We start from the raw sequence: 19,526 nt of genomic DNA, 5'->3' as shown, positions 1-19,526 counted from the left end.
CTAAAATGGACCTCTAAATATTAAAGTACCCATTACAATTGTTGAAAACAGATCCATACTCAGGCCTAGTATTGTAAAATTTCAGAATATTAGGAACAAGAAGATTCATTAAACTCTAGAAGAGGAAAAAAAACTGGATGTGTAAAAAAGTATTAGAATGGCTTCATAATTCTAAACAGCAATAACAGAACCACAAAACACAATGTAGTAATATCTCTAAAATTCTGAAACAAAATTGTTTCCAATCTAGAATTCTATACCCAGCCAAATCACCACTTAAAGTATGAGAAATGTATTTTTGATCATTCAAAGAATCACAGACTTTACCCCATATCAACATTCTCTCAAGAAGCTACTGGACAATTGCATTGTATTCCAGCCAAATAAAAAAGTGAACCAATAAAGAAGGTATGGAATACTGGAAAGAGAATAGTCAACATAGAAGAGAGACAAAAAGAACTATGAGGATGATAAAGGAGATCCAACTGCTGTGCATCAGATGTGAAAGATAGAGAACAGGATCAGTGTGACAAGAACAATGTATTACTGAGGGCCACATGACCAAAATCTCTGCTGCCTTCATAATATCTTCTCTATCTAAGGAAAGAATAGCAAGTGAACCTGGTCCAGATTCTTATCTGAACCCAGACTGTCTTTACCAGTCATGTTCACTACCAGAATATGACAGTGAAATTTCTACTCTCACCTTCATGTCCTACTGCTTAAATCAGCAGAAGACATTCATATTACCTCACAGAAGAAATTCTATTTTGATCTATTCCTAAGAGCTAAAGTAAGTCATGAAGAGATTAGAAAAAGAAGAGACTCTGTGACTGTATTTCTGTTGGTATTTCAGCATCTTGTCAACATTACAGCACTAAAATATGTCTTCACTGTGCCAAGACCTAAACTTGAGAATTTTCTCACTGATAACCTCAGATGAGGCTTTACACAAATCTTTAGAGAGGGTGAAAGTACATCCTCTTTAGCTTGTGTTCTTCTGCGACCTAACAAGGCCATACTCTCTTTTCCTTAATCCATCAAGTTTGTGCACACTTATCTGTTTCACAGAACTAAATACATTGGTTAGGAATATATACACTGGAGGTAAAACTATAAAGAACACCAAAAAAAGAGTAACAAATCAAGATAGTGTTAAGGGGAAGTGGAAAGGATGATATCAGGGAGGGACACACAACTAGCTTCTAATAATGTTCTACCCCTTAACCTGGGTGGTAGGTACATTGGTGGTTTTCATTTTATTATTACTCATTTCATATTCTCTTTATGTACAATATATTTCAATGTTAACAAAAACATACTTTTTGATCTCAAAATTCCATACCTAGGTATTTAGCCAACATGCATTAGATAATGTATGTATTAAGGATACTATCTATAATACTATAATATCAAAAGAAAGGAAACAAATGTCCATTAATAGAGAACAGGTAAAATAAATCATGGTACCCACCATATTACAGACAATGCAGATCTTAAAAAGAATGTGGTAACTTTCTATATGTACTAATATGGAATGTTCTCTAAGATAATATTAAGCACAACAAACAAGGGGTCAAGAGTATAAATGGAACGCTACCATTTGTGTTTTAAGTATATAGCTGACCCCTGAACAATGGTCTGAGCTGCGCAGACCCATTTATAAGCAGATTTTTTCAGTAGTAAATACTACAGTACTACATGATTCTCAGTTGGCTGAGTCTACAGATGCACAACTATAGATATGGAAGAACTACGGGTATGAAGGGCCAACTACAAGTTATACATGAACTTCTGACTGTGTGGAGGGTTGGTGTCCCTAGCCCCCACATTATTCAAGAGTCAACTGTATATATACAAATATTCTTACATTATAATCTTATTATCTCTTGAAAAATACCTAAGAACATTTGCCTCAGGAAAGGGAAATGGGAGATTCAGAGATAGGGGTAGGAAGGAGACTTCTCAACCTCTATTCCTCTAACCAAGAATACTTATTAGGGCTTCCCTGGTGGCACAGTGCTTGAGAGTCCGCCTGCTAATGCAGGAGTCACGGGTTCGTGCCCTGGTCTGGGAAGAGCCCACATGTCGTGGAGCAACTAAGCCTGTGCGCCACAACTACTGAGCCTGCGCTCTAGAGCCCGCGAGCCACAACTACTGAAGCCTGCACACCTAGAGCCCGTGCTCTGCAACAAGAGAAGCCACTGCAATGAGAAGCCCGCGCCCCACAACGAAGAGAAGCCCCTGCTTGCCGCAACTAGAGAAAAGCCCGAGCACAGCAGTGAAAACCCAACACAGCCAAAAATAAAATTAATTAATTAATTAAAAGGATCTGATATACTTTAGAAGACACATACATATACTTTCATCTTAAGCGCGGTGTAGCAATATTGTTGCCTCCTTACTAAAAGATGCCAAAGAATTATCACTCTGCACACAAGCAGGTTAAAAGTCCTAAAAAGAAGCTTTTAAAACTTTAAGACTTTTTTCCCTATATATATATAGTTAGCCTGTTACAATGTCAGACCTTTAAACTGTAATCAACAGCTTTCCTGGTTGTTCCTCTGTTTAGCTCCTATTTTATGTGCTATGGAAAGACACTAAAGATGCACCAGTGGTTTAACAGTAAGGGAAGAATCAAATATACCTATCAGGCCCACATGAAAAATTTCTTAATATGATACCTTTTTGGAGGTAAGGGGAGATGCATAGATGGAACTTAATGATGTGTTGTTTTCATATGCCTCAAAACAACAACAAAATATATCAAAATAGAAAAAAAAAATTTATTGGGTACAATTGGGTACTAGGTAGTGTATGGACACTTAAACTTATTAGTTCCCACACTGCTTATCAAATAACCTCCAAAAGTAGAATTTTTTTGAGAAAAATGAGGACAAGTGTTTGCAAATAACATCTTTAAAAAAAAAACTTAACTCCTGTCTAAGAATCAATGGCACCATACCAAAGGTAGGGGAGGGCATGGCGGGGGTGGGGGGAAGGGGTGCGGGGGGAGTCATGAACATGCTTGGTAGTCTTCAAAGAAGTAAAGGTGTGAAGTCGATATATAATAGAACCTAGAAAATATGAAAATTTGAACTGATGGACTTACCAGGAAATTCTCCCTTTCGGCTGCTTTGACCAAACTCCTGAAGCTGAGCTTGTTGATTTATTTGTTCTTTCTGTAAATTTTCATACCAATGAGTTACTTCAGCCCTAAGATCTGCTACCTGGTCACTAGGATACATTTCAATAGTCATCTGAAATATGAGATGCAACCAATTTAAAAATACAAAAAGAACATATATTTGAACTGGGAAATGTTATCAATTTCGAAACTAAAACTATGTAACTACCTTGTCAGGGAGTCCAGCTGGCTGGCATACAACCCTTAGCGGCAGGGACTGTTTGTCACTCAGTGCTTTCAAATGACTACTAATACCCGTGCCTTCAATTTGCCACTGTCTGAGATGATATGCAAACCTAAAACACACAAAAACCACACATAGGAAGGATATCATTATAAACCATTTTAATGTTACAGAAGTTTTTACTATTTTACAAAATGAAAGCACCCACAAAAGGGTCCAGTACATCCCAATTTACTCTACAACATTAAGTTTGGATTCATCATATTGAATCAAACTTAAATGTGTAAATATAGCTAAGAGCTCCTTAAAAATTAGTTTCTAAGAAAAATTACTGGGAAAAAAAAAAAAGACCCATTAGGAACACTTTTTTTTTTAAAGGAGGGTGGGGGGACGCAGGGGAGTAGCAGAGGCAGGAGGAATTTAAAGAAACAAACTAATCCGGTAAGTAAATGGCAAGCTGTCGTTCCTATTTTCAAAAGAGGAAAAAAGGCATTACGAAATATTTTTCAAAGACAGAACTGTATTGTAGTAAATACATGTTAACCAGCCTAAAAACTGAGAGCCGATTCCATGACTGCTAAAACCATAAAATGAGTTATAAAGATTAATATTTCAAAGGAAACAGGCATCTAGAATGACACTCACTAAATATTAATTTTCTAACTTATTTTCAGTTGTTGAAGACAGGATCCAGGGTACCTGAATTTAGTTAAGAAAAAATTATCAATGTCTAAAACTAATCAGCAATTCTAGAATAGAAGGAAGGCAAGTAAGGGAATAAATGTACTTGATTTCCTAGAAGTGATCCAATGTCCAGCTTCTATGAGCAAAACAGTAATCTTTTTGGCCCTGATAACTTCTTGTTATGAGGGGTCTATCTGGTGCAATGCAGGATGTTTGGCAGTGTCCTCTACCTACTATATGCCAACAGCACCGCCTTCTCCCTTAAGCTGTGATAATCAAAAATGTCTTTAGGCATTATCTAATGTACCCTGGGAAACAAAATCGCTTCTGGCAAAATCGTTTCTGGTTGAGACCACTGTGTAAGACTATAACCTTAACTCTTTTTAAAAAGAATACCCCTTTTTTTTTCTTTTAAAGAATACCCTTTTAAAAAGACATTTTTATTTACTCTTTTAATATAAGGAATATATAAACACAACAATTACTTTATATTTTCATTTTATAAATGTTAGGCAATTTCAAATTAGGAGTAGCAACCCCTTTAAAAAGACATTTTTTATTTACTTTTTTAATATAAGGAATACATAAACACAATAATTACTTTATATTTTCATTTTATAAATGTTAAGGCAATTTTAAATTAGGAGTAGCACTAAGCACATTAAGCACCTGAACTGTACAATGATACTACACAAGGATTTGCATGAAAATTCCTAGATAATTTTTAAAACTAGCTCTTAGCTTTTGAATATTCAATTCTGTTTCCTAGTTTCTTTACTTGCCATCCACAAAATAGTATTTATATAAATTATTTAACACCAACATTAACTTTTAGAGTAAAACATAAACAAATACAAAGACTTCTATCAAGGATACTATAATCAATTTTTTTGAGTTAGAAAAAAGTTTGTACATCTGAGAAGGAATTTTTGAACTGAAATTCATTAAACTTATAAAATGCACCATTGAATCTTAGGAAACAATTTGTTTTTAAAGACTTTTAAAATAAGTGCTTATTTTAAAACCACTGGTAACACTGTATGAGGACTAGGGGCTTGAATCAAAAGGACCTTTTTCATTTATTTGTAGGCCCTGCAGCACAGAGAAAATTTTAGAAGAATACCTATCGTATCATTAAGAGTAAATGTCTCTGACAGGAAAAGATAGAGACTTTGATTTTCTTTAGTATTATCTTAGTGTACTATCTGAATTTTATGAGTATGTATTAATTTTTTATTAATTTGAATAAAACATATCACATTTATTTTATTTTTAGTTTTTAAAGTGGTCAAAATTATGAGGCAGTGTGAAGTTTCTGTGCAAAAAACTCTAGCGTTCCCTTACACATCCTTTAAAAACACAAGGAATTAAGTAGAATTTCCACAAATTATAATCATAATCAAAATAAAGAATTTTGAGATACCTAAATGTTTTAAAGCATGGAGCCATGTTATTTATAAGGAATGTGTAGAAAATCTTTATTCAGTATTCTCTGATATTTTAAACAAAAGGTCAATATTTACAAATTGTATAAGTTTTTCATTATCAAACTGAGCTCTGAAGTTGAAAGAAGTTATTAATTTTAACAATTTTTTTCAACCGTTCTTTGTACTTTTACATTTACTCATGATTTTTAACAAACAGAATTTCTTAATTAAAACTATCTACTCACCTTTCAATTCAGTCGATATATTCATAAATGTTAATTTGCTTTATTTCTGTATTACACAGGGTATGTCTAAATTAATTATACAGATATTCATTAACACAGAATTTTTTGATCATGTTTCCATGGTAAATGGAAATTCAAAATTAAAATACTGTCTCCTAGTCCAGGAAGAAAAAAAAACAGCAAATGAAACAAATGACTCAACTTGATTCAACTATGAGAGATTATTTGATGTTCTTGGTGAGGGTTTTAGTGAAACTTTTTTTGGTAGTGGTGTTCTGCCATTTCAATCATAGTAATACTTTCTCAGAGATGGAATTCTGTCTAGAGATTCTTATTCATGCATATCTTATCAGTCTTATGATTTTTAAAGCTCTGCAGTATTTACCAGGAACCTATATTGCCTATTCCACAGCAAAATGGTACATATCATGAATAAAAATTACTTCCATTACTAACCCTTCACTTCTGTTAAGCTATGCTTTCTACCTGCCCCCAAGAAAACCTTTAGTTTAATTTTAAGAATATTTTGGACATATCAGCATAAAAAAAAAGCCTAAAATTCACTCTAATAATGTGGTATTAAAAAATTACCTTCTCCTAAATGCTTCCAGATGTGTCTTCAGCATAAGGAGTCCTCTTTCTATAATAGTGAGACTTGAGTGTGATTCCTGTTCAAGACTGCTAGAAGCTATCATAAGACTCTCCATACACTTACTAATAAATTCTTGCTCCTTCTCCAAACCCGTTTTACCTGAAAATCAGATGTTTAGATATGTATATCAATCCTATATTCTTGTTTAGCTATATTAAAGAAAACAAATTATAGCTAAACAAAAAATACTTGCATAAAAAATTACCTATCAGACAATATTTCAAATCACTCACCATTAATATAATAGGAGTTAATATACTGGATAGCTGCTCGACTGACATCCCCAGACTGTGCTCTTAAAGCAATGCCCCAAAATTGGTCCATGCCACAAAGCTAAGAAAGAAAAATATGACATCTATAAATGTTATTATTTGTCAAACAATGTAAATTATTAGAAGAGCAGTTACAAATTTAAAAGGCATTCAATATCAAAGAGTTTTAATATCCTATAAAATATTTTAAAATAACTTAGTGTTATTAACTAATATTTAATAATAATGATAAAAGCCTTGGAAATTTCTTCAGTCACTGAAACATACCTGTACTTGTAAAAATACTTAGTTATAAATCATCTAACTATGTATGTGTATAATGTTTAACTCAAAAGTTGTGACTACATAGTGGGAAAAACTCAAGTCCTCAAAACATGCTACAAAGTAAAAACAACACATAATTATTAGCATCAATGTTAATGCTTTCATTCAACTTATTCTGAAAAAGTCATTGCTTTCAGGTGTTCACAGAAAATTAAAAGGATTTGCTAACCGAAGTTGACATTTAAATTTATGACATTAACCATGAGATGAAAAAAAGTTTTCACTGAAAATTACAGAAAAAGTGGAGAGTGAAAGTTCTCAAAAGTTGAGCAGGGTGAAGAAAGATAACCTTCTGATAGGGGCAGAACACCTTTAGTGTTCATATCATCTACTTAAAAAGCAGTATTATCTCAAAATTAGAGTATGACTACTTAGGTAAATCAGATCTGTCTGGTTATCTGAAATAACCAAATTGAAACTTATCATAGTGCTATCAAAGTAAGAGTTAGGACCAAAAAATTAAAAACAAAACCAACCAGAACACTATTCAAACCAGGAAAGAACGTAGGAAGATACTATGAAAGCATTCTAAATACAATTAAAATTATTTTTTACCACATTGATTAACATCAATTTTCTATTATAAACAACTGAACCTCTAAAGAAAATTAATGAAAAATGTTAGTGTATACTGCATAAATCAAAGCTATCATTAATAAACAAATGTCCAATAAGGAAGACTTTGAAATAACAATCTGTGTTAGGTGAGTTTAGGAATAATGCATTCAACAAAATCTTGCAGTCACCCAACTAGGCAAATGGAACTCAGAACCAGAGATAAGACTAGCAATTTGTGACAGTCTTCAGTTAATGAATTGATCATCATGCCTCATGGTCAGAAATGACTTAGGTGGACTCCATTCCAGAACAGAAGTTACCAATAGGAACTCTGGAGTTGCCCAAGAGCAACGAAAAGCTTGGCCACAACAAATGGCATGAAAAACAGATTTTAGACAAATCAACCTTTCTTCTTTACTAATCAAGGAATGTATAATAAATCATGTTAATTGAGTTATAGTTAACATACAATGTTACATTAGTTTCAGGTGTACAGCACAGTGATTCAATATTTTTATACATTATGAAATGATCACTGCAATAAGATCAATTACCATCCAGCACCATACAAAGCTGTTATAGTATTATTGATTATATTCCCTATGTGTACATTACATCTTCGTGACTTACTTATTTCATAGCTTGAAGTTTGTATCCCAAGTTTTCGTTATGTACAACCGAGGTTATCTTTAGTAATGCAAAATTATCAACTTCGCTTTATAAAACTTTTTAAAACCAAAAGATAAAACTTTTTAAAACCTTAGAATAAAAGTCTGCATAGTTAGTAAATTCAGTGCTTGGCAGACTATATAATTCAATAATCTAATTTGAGGAACAACAAAAAAAATTCTACAAGCTGACCTAATAAAATGACAAACCTAAATCCATACCTCAGAGTTTGAACCACCATCATAGGCACTGGTAGCCAATCGAGCCAAGTTACAGAGATGCTGAAACAGGTTTAAGCCAGTCATGCTAATTGTTTCAGGTTTTAGCTGGGGCATCTTAAAAAAAAAAAAGTTTTTAAGGGTTTAGTATGATAATTAAGTTAGCAGATTTCATTTTACTGGATTTAACATAACAGATTTAAATTAATAAACCTAGTTTTACTAAAAAAACATTGCAGAAAAAAACGTATCAACTGAGATTTTTAGTGACAATTTAGAAATAGATAATAATTTAATGAAAATTTTATTCATGACATAAGTGAAACCTGATACGTATTTCAATTTTTGAGATGTACATCGACCCGAACCAAAGGAAATTTTTTAATTTTATTATTTATTGTATACCTACACTACACACATTTATAATATGTATAGCCACATGTACAGTTTGTATATAAGTTAGAGCTTGAAATTAAGATAACTGAAGGTCTATTTGTAGCTTTGTCTTGGATCTATTAAGTGATTTAGTTTACATTACCAAAACTCATTCATATGTACTCAATTCTGTCACAGAGACTTCCCAGAGAGCCTTTATAATCTCAAATATTAGCATAGGAATAATAAAGTCTATTGCTTTATCATAACTGTTTTAAAATTCAAATGGAAAATTATCACCTGAACCAACTGTGGCACCTGATAAATAAAAACAAAAATTGGATAGAGGAGTATCTTTAGTATCATGACAGCACTTCCTAAAAACGCCTTCCCAGAAATCTACAAATCTGAACACTGGCTTATATCTGTGGGAAGACTGGCTAAAACCACACCATTTAGGGAAAGACTTGCAGAATACGGCTCTCACACTCGTGGGGTGGGCACCACCCCTGAAAAACTGAACTACAATGTTACTCATGATTTTTTAAAATACACACCAAAAGCCCCCACATTTCTTATTAGTGTTTACCAAGAGTTACTCTAATTACTGTCAGTTTAAGTACTTTAGCTAAGGAACATAACATTTTTGTAAACATAAACTAAGTATTCATTTAGATATAAACACTGTAGAGGACAAAATTAAAGCAAAATCTAAGTGGCAAAAATTATATAAGGACTGCTGAAAAGCAGTATATTTGACTAGTTTTTTTAAAAGTATTTCAAACAGGAAAAAATGAACATTACAGTTTACATTTCAAGAAAGAAAAAGGAAATATAGAAAAACAATACAAACAAACAGTCAAGAAATAAAATTACCTTCTCCAGGAAAAGATGTTTGTAGGTTTCCATTCCCATAGCATGTTGATCTTTACTTCGAACTTGATTTAAAAACCAATGGAGTGCATCATCATAACACTCAGAATCTTCTACTAAACAATGCCATAAAATATCAACTTGCTCCAAACTTAACCCTAGATAAAAATTACAAATTTTAAATCCTGGTACATACAACATTTTCATCCTAATTAAATATACTAGAAGCACCAATATATATAGAAATATAAAGGAGATATTTCATATCATTCTATAAAATTTCATAAGAGATTTCATATAATTTATGCTTTCAAATGTAGTTAAATATACTCCATATATAAATCATCTAAAAAAACATGACTTATGTAAGTATCCTAGAAGAGTCATTTGTTCTGGAAATCATTTTCCCTAAAATATGAACATATCATTGTATTACAGCAAACATGATTAAAGGGAATTCCCAAAGTCCAGTTAGTTCTAAGGTTTAAGGGTTAAGAATAGAGTGGATACCATGTCATGTTCAAAGCTCATTCTATGCACATAGGAGATAAACAATAAATGCCAATAAGCATTATTTTTGAAAACTATGAAAAAAGGGATCCTTATGATTAATAAAACAAAAGGGAACTGACGGCCTAAAACAGAACAGCAACACATCAGGGGATACAATTGGTTGAGAAGCCAATGTAATGAGACAAAATCTGTATACTACTTTGACCCAAGTATCAGATAATTCCAGAGTGTGGCAGAAGGAATCAGAAGAACTATTAAGAATCAAAGAGAAGGCATTAGGGCAATCACAAGTCTGAATATGGATAAGTGAGACAATCCAAAAGGGTAGAATAAAAGTGTAACGGGATTTCTAAAGTATATCATAAGGGATTCTAGAGCCTAGGCTTATTCCCCAGAATCAGAAGGCATCTGAAAAGATGATAGAATCGTAAGAACCACCATCCCCTAAAAAAAGCAGATGAGATTCAGAATATGAAAAGCACCTCAGAAAGTATTCCATAAGATGTTATGGAAAAACCTGAACAGAACGTTTGGGCCAACCCAATATTTACCTAGTAGCAATATCAGTCTAAAGAGTTTAATCAGAAAAATGTATCCAATCAGTTTCTCACAAAAACAGTTAATGTATGGACTACTTGTTCTAAGAATTTGTGCCCCTGGGAGCCAACATAAAAAAACCAGAAATAACCTTTAGTGTATATTATAACTTAAACACATTAAGTAATTAAGAAGAGAGATAAGTGAAGATAGGTAAAAACAGGTAAGAATCTTAAAAAAAAGCATCCAGGTTAATTATAGTAAACAAAACCAAAGTGTATTCATAAATGGCTAAATCACCAATTCACAATCAATAGGCAATGTATAAGCTGCCGTTATTGTTTTAAGTTTTTAAAGGAATACAGTTATTGGTATATTAAAAACCTGTATTAACTTATCAAATATAACTTTGGAGTAACCATATTATACCTGAAAGGAACTGTGCCAGTTAGATAAGTACAATTATGATGCGGGACAGTGAAGTTTTCAGTATGATTCTATATGTACAGTAGCTATTGAAAGCCCATACATACTGTGTATGAATACATACTGTGTTCACTGGAATGGGAGCAGCAAAATAAATAATTCATTACTCAAATACTGAAAAGAGTGATTAACATTTTCCAATAAAAATCTATACTCAACAAATATGAAACTTAATGGTCATGTGAAATTATTTATGCTGACAATATTTGTTTTGGCTTGACTTCTCATGTATAAGATTTTTAAAAATGTTTTACATTATTCGTTTCTTGTATATTATGAGTCATAATGGGTGTAATAAATGACCTAGTAATATGAAACAGAAGTTTCCTATCAAAAACAGGTGTCTTCATTTTGATATCTATTGGTATCACAATGTTAGTGACATTACAAACAGCTTGACTTAAAGAAGAAATTATAGACTTAAACAGTAAAATAAATGCATGGCATATCTCAAGCATATATGGACTTAAGAGTCATGAAGACATCTCTCAGGCTAGCAAAACGCTCATCAGTTTGATTATATTAACCACAGCTAAAGAAAGAATGCCCTTTTAACAAATGAGGTTTGTTGACAGGGACACACAGTAAAAGAAGTGTGTGGAGCGTGAAAGAAAACACAGTCAGTCTAGCAAGAGGATAGGAGCTCTGGCCAAAAGAAATCAAGCTTCCTCCTTTCTTGTGAGAATATCTAGCGTGTGGATTTGGAAATGGTCCACACTCTGAATATACCAGACCCATCTCCCTGGTTTTTTTTTTTCCTTAAGATTAACTGTTAATGAAATTGAGTTTGAGATTCATCTAAATAAAACTAGGGTGTCTAAGTCTCTATCACCTATGAAGCCAACCAATTTTGGATAAGATCAGCCCTGATAATAATATGCAGACAGTGGCTGTTTCCAACCGGAATGAAAGGAATATTCTATAACCAAACGTAATAAAAAATACAGTCACTCTAACATGATACGTTCTCCTATCCCAAATATTTTGTTCCTGAAATGAGTCATTTATTCATTAAGAAACTGGCACTTTCAGAGCCTGAAACAAGAATGTGTCAGTGGCGAGTTCCCATTGCCATACATACTGAGAGGACATTCAGTACTGAGAATAATTTGATCACCACAGAAATCTAAAGGCATGAGTACATTTAACTGGACTATTTCAAGAGCCAAGGAAGATCTAAAAACTGACTAAAATACTGATATAAAAACTTACTGAAATGATCAGGTGATCCCAGAGTTGAAAACACGCAAGTTAAGAACTGAAGCCGCACCTGAACTTCGGCACTATGGCTGTACCTGTATTTAAAAAGTCATTAAAATAATTAACTGAGAGATCCTATTTCTTAATTATTTTTAAAGATTTAATGGTCCTAATCTTAAATTATACAAAATAAGTAAAATTCCATTTAATAACATTCATAATTATTAAATATTTTAATTATATCTTTGGTTATACACACAAAAAATGGCCACAAAGCCAAATGTTACATGTGAGATCTATGTTATTTAATATTATAAAAATCTGCAAATTATTAGAACACATACTTTCAAATTAGATAAGTAGATAAGAACTCAACAGTGGAACAAAAGAAATGTTATTTTAAAATTATGCAATATGGGGCTTCCCTGGTGGCGCAGTGGTTAAGAATCCGCCTGCCAATGCAGAGGACACGGGTTCAATCCCTGGTCTGGGGAGATCCCACATGCCGTGGGGCAACTAAGCCCATGCACCACAACTACTGAGCCTGCGCTTTAGAGTCCGCGAGCCACAACTACTGAAGCCCTTGGGCTTAGAGCCTGGGCTCTGCAACAAGAGAAGCCACTGCAATTAGAAGCCCGCGCACCGCAACGAAGACCCAACACAGCCAAAAAGAAATAAAATAAATAAATAAATTTAAAATTATGCAATATGTACATAAATTAGAATAGCTAATAAAAAACATTTCCATCTAGAAATTGCATGTTTCATTATCATTGTCCCTCCAGGGATAATACTATATTCCTTTAACAAGAAATGTTAATAAAATATCATTTCCATAAGTCTAATTCATAAAACAGTGGATACAAAATGAGCATTTCTGAATGTTATTTCAAATCTAAGTAACTGTAATTCATGTGTACAAAATTCAATGGATAATTTAAGAGTTGCTTTGAAAGCTTGTTAAGTAGGTGATTTCACATGGTTCTCTGGGAATTCAGTTTGTAGGCATTTGCAAAGGAACAGCATTTTAAGAAGCAAGTGTTGGTCTGTGGTGGAAGAAGGGTAGGAGATGGGTCTAAAGAGGTAAGCTGGGGCCAAATCACGGCCAGCATGAATGTCAGAGGAGTTTGATACTGTTCTGGGAACATAAGGAAGTCACTGAAGGGTGTTGGGGAAAAAAAGGTAGTAATGATCAGGTTTGCATTTTAGGATTCCTTTAGCAACTCCATGAACTGCATATTGATCTGTGACTGTGGTATCACAATATTCTAGTTCCCACAAGCACCTGAGTACCCAATCAATGAGACTAAATCAATCATGAGTTCTTATCTCTATGTTACAAATCAAAAGGCTGGCTGTGGAGGAACTGCCCAAATTACCTTGCCAACAAAAGGCAGCAGCCAGTCTGGGCCATGATCTATATACCAACTTGCAGAGAGTCACAGAGCCTCTTAAATCAATTTCTTAACATCTTTAAGTAAGTGCAAAATTCTAAAAGCTTCCTAAAGTTAGCTGGTTTCAAAAATTACACTAGATTCATCATTAAAGTTTCAAGTTAAGGCTTCCTAATGGTTGAGTTTGCTGGATATATCTTTGCTTCTCTTTACTGTCTCATGTTAACGTTGGAAAAGATGAACTTTTGCTTCGTCACTGTCGCAGTGCCCTTCATGAAGATGAAAGTACTTACGGCAAGGTGGCTGGGAACTGGGGGTGGGGGGTGGAACTCACAGACTAGAACACTATTCAGATAAAATTCGAGGCCTGCTCTTAATAATTTTCATCCTTTTACTAAAAGGACAGAGATTTTTGTAGCAGAGGCCTTGGAGTACAGGTTCAAACATGAGATCTATCATATATCATATGCCCTGAGTATCGGGAACGTTGGTCACAGACATAAAAGGGGAATGATGTCTTCTTGTCCTTTGCAAAGTGCCTTTATTTCCTGAATACTTCCTTCCCCTATACTTGCATCTCAGAGTAAGGGACCTATAACCCTAGAAGGCATGGATCCAGTCCCTTTGTCCTCCCTTTTTGGCTTCCACAGTAGTACCATTGGCTGCACACTTCAAAGGACTCCGCCTGCTCTGTCAGGATCCCACTGGTTGCTGAAATCACCAACCAGGAAATTTCTTGGGATGCAAATCAAAAGTGTTATCAATACTAATAAACTCTCGTGGGCTTGTCCATGGCTCCTGACATTACAGAAAATATAGGACAAAAATAATCTCCCCACGGGCATGAAACTTTAGTGACAAACTGACACCTTAAAAAAAATCTTTCACTTGATAGTCTCAATGTTAACACAGAATTTTCTCTAGCGGCAACTGGATTCAAGAAATATGTAACATGTCCATTTATGAAATGAAATGTTATCTTTAATGCCACAAGAATCTTTTCGTCCTACGTGAAAATCTTAGAACTTGCCTACTATAATCACCACGGAACGAATGCAAAGTAATGTGCCACAAACTCATGAAATCAGTATGCTTTAACAAAGAGCAGCAAATGTACAACTCTGTTTATAGCCTGAAGAATCAAGGGAATTATAACAAAATAGTCTGGACAGCTCTCTGTTCTAAGATTTTATTCTCCTAAAATGTCAGGAAACAAGGCAGACTGGAGGACTGGAAGGATACTCTGGTGTACCCTAGAAAAGTATAAAACTCATCTCCAAAGAGCACCACATTTTTTCCACCACAGAAACAATGCTTCTTTAAATTAAAAAAAAAGAAGGAATGCTTCTGTGAGGCTCTGCCTCTCTGCCTCCACTAACAGTGAGCAACTTCCCTGCTGTCGATGCTGTCAACAACCAAGTCTCAGATCTGTGTACATTTTTTGACACTGAATGTTGGACTTTCTCTTTTTGAGTATGACTCATCTATGTCTTCCATGCTCCTCTCTTAAGTTCCCATCCCTGCTCTTCAAGCCCACAGGCTGTGGCTCTGGTGGGAGCTTTTTTGCAACTTAAGTGTTTATTTCTCTGTTGACATGTAATTTGAATTCTGCCTCCTAATAATGCTGGTCAGTGTGGTTTTATTCCTGTTCCTTGTTGATCTTAAGGTTTTTATAGAGAATGTATGGAGATACAGAATCAGAAGGCTTTAATCCTCATCACTGCTTGAAGAAGAATAATTAAAGAAGAGACTCTGAAGAACACTTAGAATTTTAAAAGGATTTAAAAAGAATGCATCTTGTATAGAGGTAACTTTGTAAGCCAAGCTGTGGAACAGAGTAAATTTAAGGAAACATATCAGAAATAATTTGACAGGCGTGAAGAACAGAATGTCTAAAAAAATCACTGAACAATAAAACAGGAAAGGTTAGTTGAGTTTAGATTTTTGAGAGCCCAGAATACTAGACTGAATAAAGTAGAATTTATTTTTTATGCAGTAGACAATCTAAATGGGGGTAGGAGGCAAGTTTCTTGTTTATTTTATACCATAGTTTGTTTTAGCCAAGTAACTACAATTTATACATAACCTACTATGTGCCAGGTACAGCTTACTAAATTATTGCATTTAATTCTTAAAAAAAACTCATGAGGGGGGCTTCCCTGGTGGCTCAGTGGTTAAGAATCCGCCTGCCAATGCAGGGGACACGGGTTCGAGCCCTGGTCTGGGAAGATCCCACATGCCCCGGAGCAACTAAGCCCGTGCGCCACAACTACTGAGCCTGCACTCTGGAGCCCATGAGCCACAACTACTGAGCCCACGTGCCAAAACTAATGAAGCCCATGCACCTAGAGCCCGTCCTCCGCAACAAGAGAAGCCACCGCAATGAGAAGCCTGCACACCGCAAGGAAGAGTAGCCCCCATTCACTGCAACTAGAGAAAGCCTGCGCACAACAACGAAGACCCAACGCAGCCAAAAATAAATAAATTAATTAATTAAAAAAAATAGAAACAGGAAAAAACTCATGAGGTAAATAATGGGGATTTATTAGAGCGGTAAGTAACTGAAATAAGGTCAAAACAATAGATTCATAACCTAAATGCAGGTCTGTATGATTCTCAAGCCCGTGTGCTTTCTACCAATATCATTAATGCCTTCCTCATTTAATAAGGATAAGGAATTAACAAGCATGGGGGAGGCTGAGGGAAGAAAACTGATCCAAATGTTGGTTAAAGAACTGGAACAGTGTTTGTGGGAATGTCAACTTGTGAAAAAAAAAACATGGGATATATTTTAGCCTTAAGATAACTAGAGATTAATGACAGTATAATGTGGCACTCAAGAATATGAATTACAGAAAACAGACTGCTTGACTATTAATAAAATGTGTTTATAAAATGAATTATAGAAATTCTAGCTCCACTACTTATAAAATCTATAAATTTATAAAAATTTATAACTGTGACCTTGGGCAAATTATTTATTACCTCATAGCTTATACATTCTCATTTTTAAAATGAGAATTCCTACTTCAAATAAGTTGTGTATCTTGAAGTTAATAATACTTAAAAGGTACCTGGCACACAGTAAGCATCAACAAATACTGGCTATTTTTATCACCACTAACATCATTATTCATGTTTGGAAATAAAAGTATATGAAAAGAGCCCCAAGTCTCCAAGTTTTAGGTGACTAGGAGGAGGGTGGTACACTGAAGGGTAGAGTAATCTGGAGAAAGAACTGATTTGTCGGGGGAAAATGTGATTTCATTTTTGGAGGTGAATAAGTATGCTTTAAAGGCCTATGGCTTTTTTTTTTTTTTTTTTTTTGCGGGACGCGGGCCTCTCACTGCTGTGGAGCCCAGGCTCCGGACGCGCAGGCTCAGCGGCCATGGCACACGGGCCCAGCCGCTCCACGGCATGTGGGATCCTCCAGGACCGGGGCATGAACCCGTGTCCCCTGCATCGGCAGGCGGACTCTCAACCACTGCGCCACCAGGGAAGCCCAAAGGCCTATGGCTTTTCTGAACACTTCTACAATCTGATCAATTCTGATCTACATGAAAGTTTTCTATGCGGATATTTTCTCAATAAATACTGTGCCTACTTCTCTTATTTACTGACATGCTGATACTGACACTTAGCTGGTTTCCTAGACTTGACCATTAGTTTCCACCAACTGACTTACAAACAAAAACTTTCTGAATTCTCCAAGCCTCCTTCTAGGCAGGCATCTCCCTATAAGAAGCTTTAAACACAGCTATACCACTAACACCCCAACTTCTACCAATTCTTATCCAAACTCACTTCAATATATCCAGATATTTTAATGATGAAATATTAACCAGCTATAACATCACAATTCTTAACGTTTTCACACGTCCTAAACTTTCTAATACTAGTATTCAATTATAATAATAAAACGTTTTAAATTAACTCTACGATAAATACACTTGTTCAGAAGTAAATATTTATAAGTTTTAGAATCAATGCCCTAATACATTAATACAAGGATACTGGTGATTTCTGAAAAAAGCATTTACTTTTGATTCTTGAAAACACTGACTTATGAACAGAACTCAACAGTGAAGATTAATCAACACCCAAAGTTATATAACCTACATTTTCCTAAGGTTAAGAATTATAAAAATAACCTTATAGAATTCAACTTAAAAAAGAAACTTTAGGGCTTCCCTGGTAGCGCAGTGGTTGAGAGTCCGCCTGCCGATGCAGGGGACACGGGTTCTTGCCCCGGTCCGGGAAGATCCCACATGCCGGGGAGCGGCTGGGCCCGTGAGCCATGGCTGCTAAGCCTGCACGTCCGGAGCCCCTCGTACCGCAAGAAAAAAACAAAAAAAAAAAAACAAAAAAGAAACTTTCTCTTAAAAATTTCATAACTAAAATGTTCATTACATTTATTTATTATATGAAAGAAAAGGAGTAGGAGTAGGAACACTGGAAAATTACCTTTCACAGGAAAGACAATCAACACACGTAACTTACATAGTTAAGGTATACTTACAGTGCATGTTTTTGTCTTCCTTCTCTTACAGCTTGAATATAGTATACCAAATTATCAAAGAAAAGCTTCATCATGTTCAGTTCTTTTTCTGCCCACCTGGACCAATTGAAAGAAGAAATAGTTTTAGAGGCACAGGGTAAGAGAATATATCTATTCTAGAACAGGAAAAAAACTTCTATGTAAAACATTTTCAAAAGCAAAATTATCAAAAACTTACAAGTTCTGTTTATATTTGAATTGTGAAAAGATATAAAGCAGTGCACCTTAATTTTTATGAAGTTAAAGCACCACTGTGTTTTTGTTTTTGTTTTTTTGCGGTAGGCGGGCCTCTCACTGTTGCGGCCTCTCCCGTTGCGGAGCACAGGCTCCGGACGCGCAGGCTCAGCGGCCATGGCTCACGGGCCTAGCTGCTCCGCGGCATGTGGGATCTTCCAGGACCGGGGCAAGAACCCATGTCCCCTGCATCGGCAGGCAGACTCTCAACCACTGCGCCACCAGGGGAGCCCACCACTGTGTTTTAATCTCAAAATACTCAATCTCTGTGAAGGGGATAAAATGTCTGGCAGAATGCTAATTATAAATGACTAATATGAGTTAATATTAAAAAACAGTACAATACAGTCCATGTTAAGGATGGACTGTGTACCTTGGTCATTATTTAGCACAGTGCGTGGCATACAGAACACATATAATATAAACTAAATGAACCAATCAGTTTGTTTTTTTCTACTGTCAATAACTGCTTATTTTTTTAAATAACTTATTTTAATCAAATAAATATTCACATATTAAAGTAAACTAGAAACAATAGAAGAAAAAAGAAATAGTGATAAATACAATTAGAGACAGCAGGGTCCATAACTAACAATCTATCTCACACAATAATTATTAGCAATATAACTACTAACATGTAGAAGTACTGAAATTCCAAAACTTCAAATATAATTTACATCATGTTTTTGCTATAGCCTTCTTTTCCAAATAAGTTACTCTTGCATGGCCAATCACTCGCCAGTCTGTTTGCTGGTTACCTTAAGATTTACTAAGATGATCAGAGATAATTTCCAATTTTAAAATATGGGCCGTAAGAGTTTAAGAGACAGTATGTACCAAATGCTGAGTGTTACTGCACATAATAGGTTCACACCAAGTGGAAGTTTTTGTTGTTATTGATGCCAACTAATCATAAGAGCTCAGTTCTTTTAAGTG

General features: G+C 34.7%; 1 protein-coding gene across 7 annotated transcripts in view; it reads right to left on the bottom strand.

The window, feature by feature from the left end:
• USP34 (ubiquitin specific peptidase 34) overlaps positions 1-19,526 on the bottom strand; it is a 231,592-nt gene that overhangs the window by 93,250 nt on the left and 118,816 nt on the right. For 6 of the 7 annotated variants that reach the window (XM_029232068.1, XM_029232067.1, XM_029232073.1 and 3 more), the window contains 8 exons: positions 18,318-18,413; positions 12,417-12,499; positions 9,672-9,826; positions 8,424-8,537; positions 6,613-6,712; positions 6,319-6,478; positions 3,357-3,483; positions 3,113-3,260 (listed from right to left, as the gene is read on the bottom strand). In XM_029232068.1, coding sequence (XP_029087901.1) covers positions 3,113-3,260; positions 3,357-3,483; positions 6,319-6,478; positions 6,613-6,712; positions 8,424-8,537; positions 9,672-9,826; positions 12,417-12,499; positions 18,318-18,413 — 983 coding nt within the window. The remainder of the gene's footprint in view (positions 1-3,112; positions 3,261-3,356; positions 3,484-6,318; positions 6,479-6,612; positions 6,713-8,423; positions 8,538-9,671; positions 9,827-12,416; positions 12,500-18,317; positions 18,414-19,526) is intronic. The other variant, XM_029232070.1, reaches the window with a different exon arrangement.

Source organism: Monodon monoceros, unplaced genomic scaffold (assembly GCF_005190385.1).
Source record: "Monodon monoceros isolate NGI ecotype Baffin Bay Population unplaced genomic scaffold, NGI_Narwhal_1 Super_Scaffold_19, whole genome shotgun sequence".
In the NCBI taxonomy this organism is placed as follows: domain Eukaryota; kingdom Metazoa; phylum Chordata; class Mammalia; order Artiodactyla; family Monodontidae; genus Monodon; species Monodon monoceros.
The sequence above is the reverse complement of the archived record's forward strand: the minus strand, read 5'-3'. Positions and strand labels throughout refer to the sequence as shown.